The sequence below is a fragment of the Chelonia mydas genome, chromosome 9 (assembly GCF_015237465.2).
Source record: "Chelonia mydas isolate rCheMyd1 chromosome 9, rCheMyd1.pri.v2, whole genome shotgun sequence".
Lineage (NCBI taxonomy): Eukaryota > Metazoa > Chordata > Testudines > Cheloniidae > Chelonia > Chelonia mydas.
The window spans coordinates 3,217,893-3,230,053 of NC_057855.1; the positions used below are offsets into that span (position 1 = coordinate 3,217,893).

General features: G+C 47.5%; 1 protein-coding gene across 3 annotated transcripts in view; it reads right to left on the bottom strand.

Annotated features, from left to right (window-relative positions):
- CCDC50 (coiled-coil domain containing 50) overlaps window positions 1-12,161 on the bottom strand; it is a 53,355-nt gene that overhangs the window by 26,563 nt on the left and 14,631 nt on the right. For 2 of the 3 annotated variants that reach the window (XM_043521905.1, XM_037908504.2), the window contains exons 2-3: window positions 3,739-3,801; window positions 3,019-3,148 (exon numbers count right to left, since the gene is read on the bottom strand). In XM_043521905.1, the coding sequence (XP_043377840.1) occupies window positions 3,019-3,148; window positions 3,739-3,801 (193 nt within the window). Of the gene's footprint in view, window positions 1-3,018; window positions 3,149-3,738; window positions 3,802-4,002; window positions 4,061-12,161 lie in introns of those variants that run through there. The other variant, XM_043521906.1, reaches the window with a different exon arrangement.

The window sequence follows — 12,161 nt, forward strand, 5'->3', positions numbered from 1 at the left end:
GGTAGTTGAATTTGTGTTTACAGATGAGGTTATCCAGAGATATGGTGTAGAGGGAGAAGAGGAGACGAAGGACAGAACCTACATCACTCAGAAAGAATTTTAAACCTCCCATCGATTTTCCATTGTTACTGTGGTTTGCATCTCTTTGCATTTCACTCAGCTCAGGCAGTGAGACTAGCCTGATACAATGCACTTGTGTGTCTGGTCACCTTCACTTTCCAGTTCTCCTGCACTAGCAACATTTGAATTCACAACTGGGTGGGTGTGAAACTTTCCTTCTGGAGCCCTCAAATGCAGGTGAACTCATCCGGCTCCAAGCATGGACCATGGTTTGGTCTTGGGCAAACCTGATCTAAGCAGGGATTTACAGTCTCAAGTGAATCCCATGCAAACCTGCTGCCCAACAGGCTACAGCAGGGGAGGGGGGAGTGTCTGTCTGTCTGTCTCTCTCTCTCTAACATTCTGGGTCCTTTAGGACCAGAAACTCAGCGAAACCTCAGAGGACATGGCACGGATCCAGGAAGAGTAAACCTAAAGAGTCAGATCCTGAGAGGTACCGAGTGCCTGCAATCCCCCTTGACGTCTGCAAGCAGAGCTGAGGGGCTCCATTCACCAATGCCAGACAGTCTGCTCAATGTGAAAAACACCACTTCCAGCAGATGGCTAAGAGATACAGCTAATCATTTCCCCGAGCATGGGAGCCAAAGTCACTTCCTCTCTACTCACAGCACTTTCTAGTGTGCTTGGCTGTGTGGGAATGGAAAAAAAAAAATTACACAAAAGCAAAAGCATTTTCTTGCTCCTGATGAGTCTCTTGGAATGCAATATACTAAGCTGTTTTTTAACCACTGAATTGCACCGATGGGTTATACTTTCTCTTTCATTGTGTGGCCGGTAATAACTGGGAACTTGGTTTAATCACTTGACAGAGTGTAGTGAAGAACTTTCCATTTTTATTTAAGTGAACTTCAGCCCCTGCAAGTCAAATGGAAGCAGCAGGTGCCAGCACCGCCGGACTTCAACTGTCCTTCATCCCCGGATAGCCAGAACCCACTGGGCTTTGTTCTGAAAAATCCTTCATAGGTTTATGCTCCATTTTCACTGCATTACTTTTAGAAATCTGTTTCATGAAAATACTTCTGTTCATATGAGCTTTGGCAAATAACTGGAGTGGGGTAGAGTGGCACAAAGAGAAAGGGTAGGGGAAGAGATAAATTAAATTTAAAATGGTCCCTTTAATAGATGCTTTGTGGAATTTGGAGCAGTGCCGTGAAAAGCAAAATTACATACCAGCTCAGGTTGTGCGTGTGTGCATGTATATATACACACAATAACCTATGAGCTTTGGTGCGATTAGGACAGGCAGGATGAGCAGGCTATTCAACCACATTTAGGAAGAGCCCTTAGACCTAATGTAAAAGGATGACCTAATATCTCATTAAACACTTGAAACAAAAAAAAAAAATCTGTTTCCAAGTGTTTCTGTCCTTGCATTTATCTTCCCCAGTGCTTCCTAACTTTGGAAATCTAGGATTTAAAAAAGCCTCAGAAAGCTAGGATATAAAGATATTGATTTCTTAAGAGATTGTCTGTTCCTGCTTCCTTACTCCCCAATCCCCTTCCAATGGGAAATCCTCCTGGTTTAGCTGTGGCGGTGAAGTCATTCTCTAACGGGGCTTAATGCTGACAGGCAGGATTGGTCCTGCTTTGAGCAGGGGGTTGGACTAGATGACCTCCTGAGGTCCCTTCCAACCCTGATATTCTAGGATTCTATGATTCAGGAAAGAGGCAGCAGGAGCCAACAGAGGATTAAGAAACAGAGATCCAGTTGCACACCCCGTAACATCCCCAGCCTTGCACATCGCTTCTTGCTGAAAGGCTAGAGGACACAGGAGTGCTGCTGACACGATGCTTTTCCAACCTTTAGCAGGAAGCTTCAGCCGTTCTGCCAGCCCAGCAGCTTGCTGGGTTGGAAATTCCCATTTGCAGGGCCCCAGCAGCATCAAAACCTGCTGAGAAATGGGGCTAATCGGCAAACAGTGATGTTCGCTGTGGACTGCAATGTGAACTTTGTGTGCACACACACTCGTGCAGTTCACACGTTCAGAGCAGACAGCGGCTAGAAAAGTAAGTATGTATTTTATACACACATACATTCACTCTTCCTTCACCTCTATTCAGCCAAAGAGTTTTAGGGACATCAAAACCGATAGGGTGAACAGGGAGTTAAACGATTAGGTCAGAGAGCGATTTATGTTTGTCCAAGCACAAAGTGAAACCCTTCTTTCGTCTGAGAGATTTTGATCTAAGATTAAGGAAAACAACAAGACAAAAAAAAAAAAAATCAAGTCTCCATGGGAGAGCGCAAGTTGCCTCTGAAACACGCTGCAATACAAAACAGCGCCTGCCTCCACAAACTCCTGAAAACCTGGAGGTGTAGTACACAGGAAGCAACGTCAGAAGATACACAGCTACCTGCACGACTCTGTAGCACAAAACACTCACAATGGGAACATGCCGATATCTGCACCTCTTATAACAGGGGGATTCATCACAATACATGGCATTTTTGTAGCACTTTATATGCTCAAAGCTATGTCAAACATTCGCCAGCTGTGACGGGAGTGGCTAAGTCTTCCCCACTTCACAGAGAGGCCAAACGAGACAAAGGAGAAATGACCTGCCCAAGGCCAGGAGGCGAATGAGTTGGCAGAGCCAAGATTAGAACCCACAACCCGAGCTGGGTGAAACTGGTCAGCCAGAAAACATTTTTCAACCATAAAAAGCAGATCCGAGCTGACTAGCCACGCTGCCTGACATAAGCGGTTGATCCAGATAGAGTTTACGGACGTTGATTTGTATTCCGTACAGGGGAGAGAGAAACAGGAGCATAAGAAGAGCAAAAGGTTGACTGGCCTTGGCACAGACTCTGCTAGTGATCAGCTGAAAGCACAGCAGCCGCTCGGAGGGCAGCGACCCTGTGAAACAAGCTCTTGTGTGACTCCATCCCCCACTCACATGTCTTTGTAGCGCTTCTGGATTTGGGCTCGTGCTTTCAGATCCTCCTCTTCCTGCAGCTGCTTGGCCACTTGCAGGTCATGTTGCACCAGGCGGTTGCGCTGAACGTTTGTTGCCAAGTGATGTTCAACTGGAAAGAAATGGAAGAGGAACGTCAGAATCAACATAGGTACATAAATGGGCAGGCGGGCTTCAAAGAGGGTGAGCTCTGGTCAGGGAAATGCCAGGCAGCACCTTTAAGGTGCCTCAGGCTGGGCACCTAAAACTTGAGGCTTCTGAAATCATTAGGCACTTTTGAAAATCTGGGCCAATACTTTAAAAACAAAAACACACCACCGGTGTAAAGTTTTACCAAAACCACCTCAAAGAGATTTAGGCCCAAAGAGATCACTTCACCCACCACTCAAATGCAGCCATCGCTGGGGTGTAGCACAGCAGCTGTTTAACAGTGTGCAGCAACTCTGAAAGGTAGGAAGAATAATCTGAACAATTAAATTGGGAAGAAAAATCTGATTCCAATTCAAAGCAGAGGTTTTGTTAGCAACACTGACATCGTAAGGGGACAGAATCCAAGAGCAAAACATTTAAATCCCATATAGAAAACCCACCGTTGCTCCAGTGACAATTCTGCCTTCTTTGCTTCCCTGTCTCTGCACTTTGGACCCTGCTGGGACAGACTCAACGCAAACCGAGCGCAAGGGACAGACACCAGCCACTTACTCTCCTGCTCCTGCAGGCTGTGCGCGAGGGTGTGATCCTCCAGCACGGCGAAGTCTCGGCACACTGTGTGGGGGGAGGAGAGGGGCAGAGGGTCAACGCCAGGAACACAAAGGGTCCAGGAGCATGGGGAAGACAATCAGTTGCAAATAAATCGGACACAATCTCCCCCCTCCCCACCCGACCTCCTGCTGGGCTCTAGGGTGAGCTTTTTCCTTTCCCACTCAGTAAGTAGTTTTAGCATGCACTTCCTTCCCTTGTCCTCACCTTCAGCCCCGAGCCATTCCACAGTGCCTGCATCTCTGCTCATGTTTCTTATGACGTCCTGCCCTGCCCATGCTTTCAACACAGCCGGTTCCAAGAACCATGAGACAGATGCAAAAAAAGTGAGATTCATCATGCTCTTTGTATTGTCCTCTGGCTTTTGCACCTTTCGGGGGTCACATGCAAACTTGTTCTCTGCAACCATGTGCTAAAAGCCGAGTGTTGTGCTCACCTGACTTCAGCGTCCAAAGGCTTACGACAAACCATGAACACGCGAGACTTGCCACACAATCACGAGAGGGTTTTGCCACGAGTCTCATGATAATTAGTGTTTTCTTTAAAGCCCCAGCTCTTGGGAGTCAAGGGGATAGGTGGTGATTTCAGCCTGGTTTCTTACAGAAACAAGGGCTAGAAAAAAAAAAGCTTCAGAACGTGACCCTCGTGCACCCGAAAGGCTCAGAAAGCAGGAGGCCAATAAACACCAAATCTATTATTTTTACACCATCTTGTGATTTTTAAAGCCAATCTCATGATTTTTGTCAGCCTGATTTCTGGTTTCTGAACATTTGGGGTTAGCAATATGGACTTGATTTAGCTAGGGGTTGGTCCCGCTTTGAGCAGGGGGTTGGACTAGATGACCTCCTGAGGTCCCTTCCGAGCCTGAGATTCTAGGATTCTATTACTCAGGACCCTCCCTGCTTTGCCACCCTGGGCACCCTGAACTGGAGAGTCCGACCAAGCTGAGTAGGATGGGACTTGGTCCAGGGTAAGAATTTTTTCTCAATTCCCCCCAACACAAGTCCTTGGGCTTTTTTTTGCTTTTTTGGGATAGCGTCAAATGATTTGATCTGAAAACTAGAATGAAAACACAAGTACATTTTCGTTTTTGTTTAAGCCTCTCTCTTACGGAGGCTGCATTTCAGCTCTCCTGTGTGTGGCATGTTCGTGATTGCCTTTCAAATGAACAAGGAGTTAGGTCAGGCTAGTGTCCATCGGTGGGGACTCCTTGCAACTGACTGGGTGGGGTCCAACCATGTGGCATTAGTGGATTATTTTCACTCAGTGCCCCAGAGGAGGGCAGTAATAATAAACAGGCCTCTCCAAGTCAGCAAGAATATGCTCTTCATGCACACTCAGTGTCAGTAGACCTTTCCTATTGTAGCACCCAGCTGATCCCTCTGCCCGTGGGCAAGAATCCCCATAATCGGAGTATCTAATCCCCTTTGCACAATCATTTCCATTGCACAGACATCTCAGACCACATGTGCACCTACATGATATGGCGGATTTATACTGAAAGGGTTGGAGCCAGGCAGGGCCGGCCTTAGGGGTGGGCCACCTGGGTGTCTGCCCAGGGCACCCGTAATCTAGGGGGGTGTGGAGCGGCAGAACAGAGGTGCACACTGCCAGCGTAGAATCAGAAACTGCTCCCGGCTGGCAGGGCAGCAGCCAGATTTCTCCCAGCTCCCTCCCAGCCGAGGAACATGGGGGAGGGGGAGGCAAACAGTGACGCACACATACTGCTCACCCCCCCACCCCAAAGTTTCTCCATGCCCCCCTAGGGGTGCAGGGGTTAGGGATGAAGGGTTGGGGATGCGGGGAGCTGGGGGAGCACACAGGGCTAGAAGCGCCAAAATACAAGTTCGCCCAGGGTGCCATTTTCCCTAGGGCCGGCCCTGGAGCCAGGGGTACCGAAGAAGGTGCAGAGCTGAGAGCAGACGAAGGATGTGAAGGGAGCAGCAAGGCTGGCATCAGGAGAAAGCAAAGCTCACTGGGGGCTCAGCCCCAGGGCTAGTCGAAAGTTGTCCGTCAAAACAGTCTTTCATCGGAAAACTGGGTTTTCAATAAAACAAGATTTTTCCATGGTAACCTTTTAGTTTTCACCCAAAACTGTGAGGACGTTTGTTGGTTTGCTTACAAAAAGTCAACATTTTCTGTGGAAAAAATTGACAGAAAACATTGGGGGGAGGGGTGCGAGAGAGTGGGGGGGCTTTTTAAGATTTCAGCAGGAAAAAAATAACCCATTTTCCAACCAGCAGTACTAGGCACCCTGAAGGATCAGGCCTACTACAAATGTGGGCTCCCATGGAAAACAACAGCAAAACTTTCAGTAAATGCAGAATCAGGTCCTTAGCATAAGAATAAGGGAGCTATCAGTATAAATTCTTAAAAAAGAAATTGAGAATGGCCTGGAGACAAATTAGACAGGAAGAGGTTCACTCCAGCCTCCCTCTGGCTCCAGTCTGGGAGGAACATGTTTTGCATGTCACAGCTCTGGAAATGCCTGACACTTTCACACTTCGAATTTCAAAGGGATGCTATTTCCACACCATGGGAAAACACTAGGGTTTATTTTTAACTTGTTATGATAGCCAGCGGAGTAGTAACACACTCTCTTTCACACACACACACACACACACACACACACATTTCAGTCTCTCCATAGTATGTATGTGCCAACATCTGTATGAACTGAAAATAAACTGGTTTCAGACTAGCAGCTGTGTTAGTTTGTATCCGCAAAAAGAAAAGGAGGACTTGTGGCACCTTAGAGACTAACCAATTTATTTGAGCGTAAGCTTTCGTGAGCTACAGCTTACTTCATCGGACGCATTCAGTGAAAAATGCATCCAATGAAGTAAGCTGTAGCTCACGAAAGCTTACGCTCAAATAAATTGGTTAGTCTCTAAGGTGCCACAAGTACTCCTTTTCTTTTTGAAAATAAACTATGACTTGTGCCCCCAACCATGCAAAACATGGGCCCAATCCTGCAGGTCTTCCATGCACTGGGTATCTATCCAGTTTAGGGGGAGTTCCACACAGGACAGCTTGCAAAATCAAGGATAGAGAATTATAGTACTTTGATTTTTCTGACAGGCCAATATGATGGACAATAAGACACAAAAGAGGAATCTCTTATGTTTATAGAGTGCTACCATTCCAAGGAATCATAACTATAGCTGGGTAAAAAAATTTCAGTGAATAGTAAATTTTCCATAAGATGCATTTTTCAGGGCACTGAAACTATGCAGAATTCTATCCAAATTTATGAGAAAGTTTCAGATGAAAAAAAAGAACAAAAAATATTAAAACGGTTTGTTTCAGCCATTTAGATATGAAAAGTTTTGATTTTCATTTTGAAACTTAGGGTATTTTGCATCCTTTAAATTGAGCTAACAGAAAATGTAAAAATGGGGGGGAAGCGCGTCATTTTGGGTTGAACAAAGAATTTTGTTAGACTCAAAAGGGTGAGATAGCCCCCCCAGAAAAATCAGTTTTGGTTTTAACCGAATTATTTTTCATTTCATCCCCTGAACTGAAAAAAGTCAATTATTCACGCAACAATAATCACAGCAAACTTTCTGAACTTATATGTATGAACCACATCGCCCGACACTGAAATGCTGTCATTTCCCGGGTAGAAGTGGCCACTGCTTCACGGAGCACAGCAACAGTTCAGAATAGTTTTGAAGAGGAAGTGGTACACACCTAATACCACAAGGGGACAGGAATAGCGTGGCTGGATGTTTCATCTGTAAGACAAAACCAGCCAGGGGACCTAGAACTAGGGGTGCTTCCGCACCCCTGCCTTGAAGTAGTAATAACAAACATCAAATACAGAGTGGGCTTTGGATCAGGCCCTGAATAAGAGTGAGAGTCAGATGGAGAAGAGGACAAGGGTTACAGCAGTAAGATCCCACTGTGACTCACTTTCAGCGTATACCACTCTGGATGGTTCTCTTATGGTTTTTTCTATAGCAGTAACAAAAATTAAGGAAGATGATACAAACCACTGACTAATGTTAACTGCTCACAGGAAACAAGTCATGTATAAACAAACAAAATCTTTCTCTAGCTTCCCATTTGGCCAGCTGACTGCAAAAAACACAGTAGAATCTCGACTAGCAACAGATGCGCAGGGGAAGCCCAGGACTGGAATAGCAGGGGCTGTGTGTGAGAGGAGGAAGCGAACCCTGCACAAATCTGTCAACTCAGTCCCTCATTTTCATATGCACTAAATATACACTAAATTCACACAAATCTTTGCAAAGCAGCAATCCTGCTTTGCACTTACTGCAGCAGTGAGCCATCTATCAGAGGATTTCCAAGCACTTCACAAACACTAGAGAAATAAGCCACATAACTCTAGTCTATCCATTACACAACTGGGTAAATCGAGAGACAGAACAATTAAACAACAGGCCCAAGTCTTTAGTCCTATTCTCTATAGATCCTTATACCACACTCATCGCCGTAAGCAGTGTTGCCAACTCTCATGATAATTAGTATTTTCCTTAAAGCCCCAGCTCCTGGAGCCAAGTGGATACGTGAGGATTTCAGCCTTGTTTCTTAAAGAAAAAGTAAGTTTCTAGCCCTGGTGGCTGTGGAGAAAGCTTCAAAATGTGACCCCAGTGCACCCTAAAGGATCAAAAAGCAGAAGGCAAATAACAAGAACATCAAATCCACTATTACTACATACTGTAATCTCACGATTTGAGGTGAGCCTGACTCCTGATTTTTGAACATTTGGGGCTGGCAACAGTGCTGTAATATTGGAGTGTTTTCCCTTTGTTGCTGGGGAGATGCACTGCAGCTCTCTGCATCTCTTGGAGTACCTCCAAAGTGTTAGGAGCTGGTCACCGAGCACAGCTTTACGCAGCAAGCCAGGCATCCCAGGAGGAGAGCAACAGAGACTAGCCTTGTATTTGCTCAAGCAAGCATTTGGACTCATGCTTGCAGCGCTGAAGAATCCACTTGGCCATAGATGCAACGTGCTCATCTGCTCTTCTAAATCCGCTCTCTGACCGCTCAAGTACAGCTCTCCCTCCGGGCTGCTAAAGCTGCCTGAGGAAGCCTTTTGCCATCATCAGACACCAGCCTGGGTTGGAGGCCGCGGTAACTCAGCTGTGTGCTTTATGGCCAAGGTCCTGTTGTTCTGAGAACGACATTGAAAGTAAGACAGAAGGGCAAGTACTTCCGATGGGCCAGACACCGAACAGCTGCGACTCCCGCTGAAGCTAGGAACAATTGCAGGTGCACAGCACCTGTCAGGATTTGGCCCTGTGGTACTGGAAAGAAGTCAATATGACAGCAACGGCCAACAAGCTCAAGAAAACCCACACAGCCTTCGCTGTGGGCACGCGTCATGTTTTGGGGGCAAATACAAGTGACTAGTTCCCTGTACCGTTCTCAGTCCATGCCTGGCCCTTTGAAATTAAGCTCCCCAGCCTCAGCCTGCACAATTAAATCTGTATGCAATACCCTCTAGTTACATGGGATTTGCTGGGCACAGAGTTCTAGCTGAGAGACGGCATGGCCCAAAGGGTAACGGAGAAGCTCACGCTTCCATCTCCGCAAACAAACCTAAACCAAAGAAATTCCATGTCCTTAAGTTACATGCATTAAGAAAACAGCACATTCCATATCACAAATTAACTGGACTTCACCTCTGTAGGCCCACACTGGGGGCGATCAGACAGTCGTAGAAGCAGCAGGGACACAAACAGAGATGCTCTAACAGGCGAGTTTGCATTATGCTTTGTCGGACAACAGGTTTATTCTCCTCCAAATAAGCCGGCCTTGCAACAGCAAGGGGCTAGGCCGTGCTAAACACTTCCCACCCAGCTGGGAGGGGCAGAGCTGTCAGTCTAGGAATCCCAGACGCTCTTTCTAGCTCCCACAGCTGCAGGAAGTGCCTTCATGGGAGAGGCCTCCAGAGACGCTGCTGGAACAAGCAGCCGGATGCCACCTCCACAAAGGACAAAGCAAAGCAATGGCGTTCAGGATGAATCCGCCCTGCTGCAGGGGTCACACAACGGACTGATCGCCACCTAGGCCCCATGTACAGGTCTGCTGTAGTGGAGTGAATGAAACCCAAAATGCTGAGACCCTCGTGAAACTGCACAGCATTGCACAGCCTCTGTGGTTTATTACTGCGTCCCTGGGGTCACTGCTGAGATCTCAACCTGCCAAAGGGCAGAGACAAACCAAAGGCATGAAATACATACTAATTTAAATGACACTTCAGCTTTCTTAGCTTTCCCTATTACCTCATCATCTTAAGTCAGCGTTTCCAATGCTAGTTCACAGCAGAGAAAGTGAGATAACCACAGAGTCAGCAGTGGGCAGAAGCAAATTTAGGTCTACTGATTATTTATTTATATAAACACAACAAAGAAAGAGCAAAAGTAAAGCGCAGGGGAGAGCACAGTGTGCGTTTGTCCCCTCTGTACCAGGCTGCACCAAATGGCAGCTGCCTTAACAGATCCAATACACTGACAACAAGATCAGCTCCCTGTGTTGTTACACAGAGTTTCACATGCCACACAAATGCCATGAAGTCTCAAACCCTACACCTACGTCCATCTGATCGAGTCCAGTAGCTTACGCGGCCTTTCTGCTGTGTTCCCAGTTAATGCCCATTTCTACAGCCAAGGGATTGATCAGCCTTCCTCCCAGACATTTCTTTTTGTATGTACCAAAATCTAGCTCTCTTTTTCCTACTATTTTCCATCAGCTGTTCCATTCACAAAACAAACTCTGTTTACAAAACACGGGAGCTGCTAGCAAGTCAGAGTCACACTTGGTGGGGAACAGCTGCATTTCTAGAATCTCAAAGCCTGAGCAGGGGGTAGAGAAGGGACAAGACAAAGCAGTTTAGTCAGCTAAAAAAAACCCCCAGAACTGTCAAATTGTTGACAAGTTAGGCTGAGAGCGGCAGGTGCATTCAGCTCCAGCCCAACGGATTTGAAAAGATGCTGAGTTGTTAAAAAACTCTCCTGAAAGTCTCTTTTCCAATTTGGGTGACTTCTCTGAAGGCTGCAAATTACTTCCTTGAATCACGGAGGTAAATGTGACTCAGACGACACCGGATTGGAGATAACCGAGAAAGAGCCAGAAGGCAGTTTCCAGAGGAAACATTCACCCCCAAATAATGAGTGAAACTGCTCTGCAAGGCACTTGCACTGGTCTCACATCCTCCCTCCCTCCCCTGTTGCAAAGATAAGATCCTAGGGCTGGCACGCTAATGCATGGTACGAACAAGCACCTCTTTATCTTGCCCATAACAACCCTAGACAGCTTGAACTTGGGTTCTACAGATGACATTAAGACCTTTTTTTGTTTCACGCAGTCCATGCAGGGGCGTGATATCAGGAAACTGCTGCCGAGAGAGGAATTCGGCTTTGGCAGGAGCCAGGTAAAGTGTGGAAAACAGGGTTGGGCGGCTCAAGCGGATGACATCAATCCTTGGAGCCTTTTGCTTCTAAGCCACAGTCTCAAATGCAGCCCATGCTAATGGTAACTGAGCAGCGTGGCCATCTGAGGATGTTTGCTGGCCCCGGGGCAAACTGAGTTTAGGGTCTCAGTTAGGGTTGTCAGTTTTGTAATATCTAAAAACCAGACACCCCAGCGGGAGTGTCGGAACCTCCCTTTCTCCTGCCCCTTTCCCCTGAGGGCCAGCCCCTGCCCTGCCCTTTCCCCTGAGGACCTGCCCCTGCCCTGCCCCATCCCCCCAGGTCCTGCTCCTGCCCTGCCCCATCCCCCCGAGGTCCGCCCCCGTTCGCTCCTCTTTCCCTCTCCCTCCTTCGCTCACGGGTTTCCCCCACTCCCCCTGCCCTACGTGGGTCAGGAGGGACTTGCCTGCAGAGCCAGGGTTAGGAGCTGCAGCTGCCCGATGCAGGTACGAGGTGGTCCTGGCTGAGCAGGGGCTGGCGTGGGTGATGACTCAGCACCTCCCTGCCTGCCTCCCCCGCCTGCAGTCAGCGGACTTTGGGTGTCCGGTCAATAGATCTGACCGGATGCTGTCAGGTCCCCTTTTTGACCAGATTTCCCGGTTGAACACCAGACACCTGGCCACCCCAGTCTCAGCCCAGTGCCTAGTGGACAAACGTCCATTAGGAAAAGTACCTCTGCAGTGACTGGCCTCCTTACTGCCAGTCTCAGCAGACGTGGACTGGGCTACGGAGCATGAATTACCTTCTCTGCCCTAGAGTTAGTGTCTTCAGGTCAGGGTTAAGTGGCCAGGATCACGCTCTTCCTGGACCAGTGTCAGTCCGGCACCTTTCACCAGCACCAGACTGGACACAAAACGCGTATTTTGAAGTCAAAGCATCAGAGTAACAGTATTTCTTTTTAAACCCACCAGCCCTCCTCCCACTGTG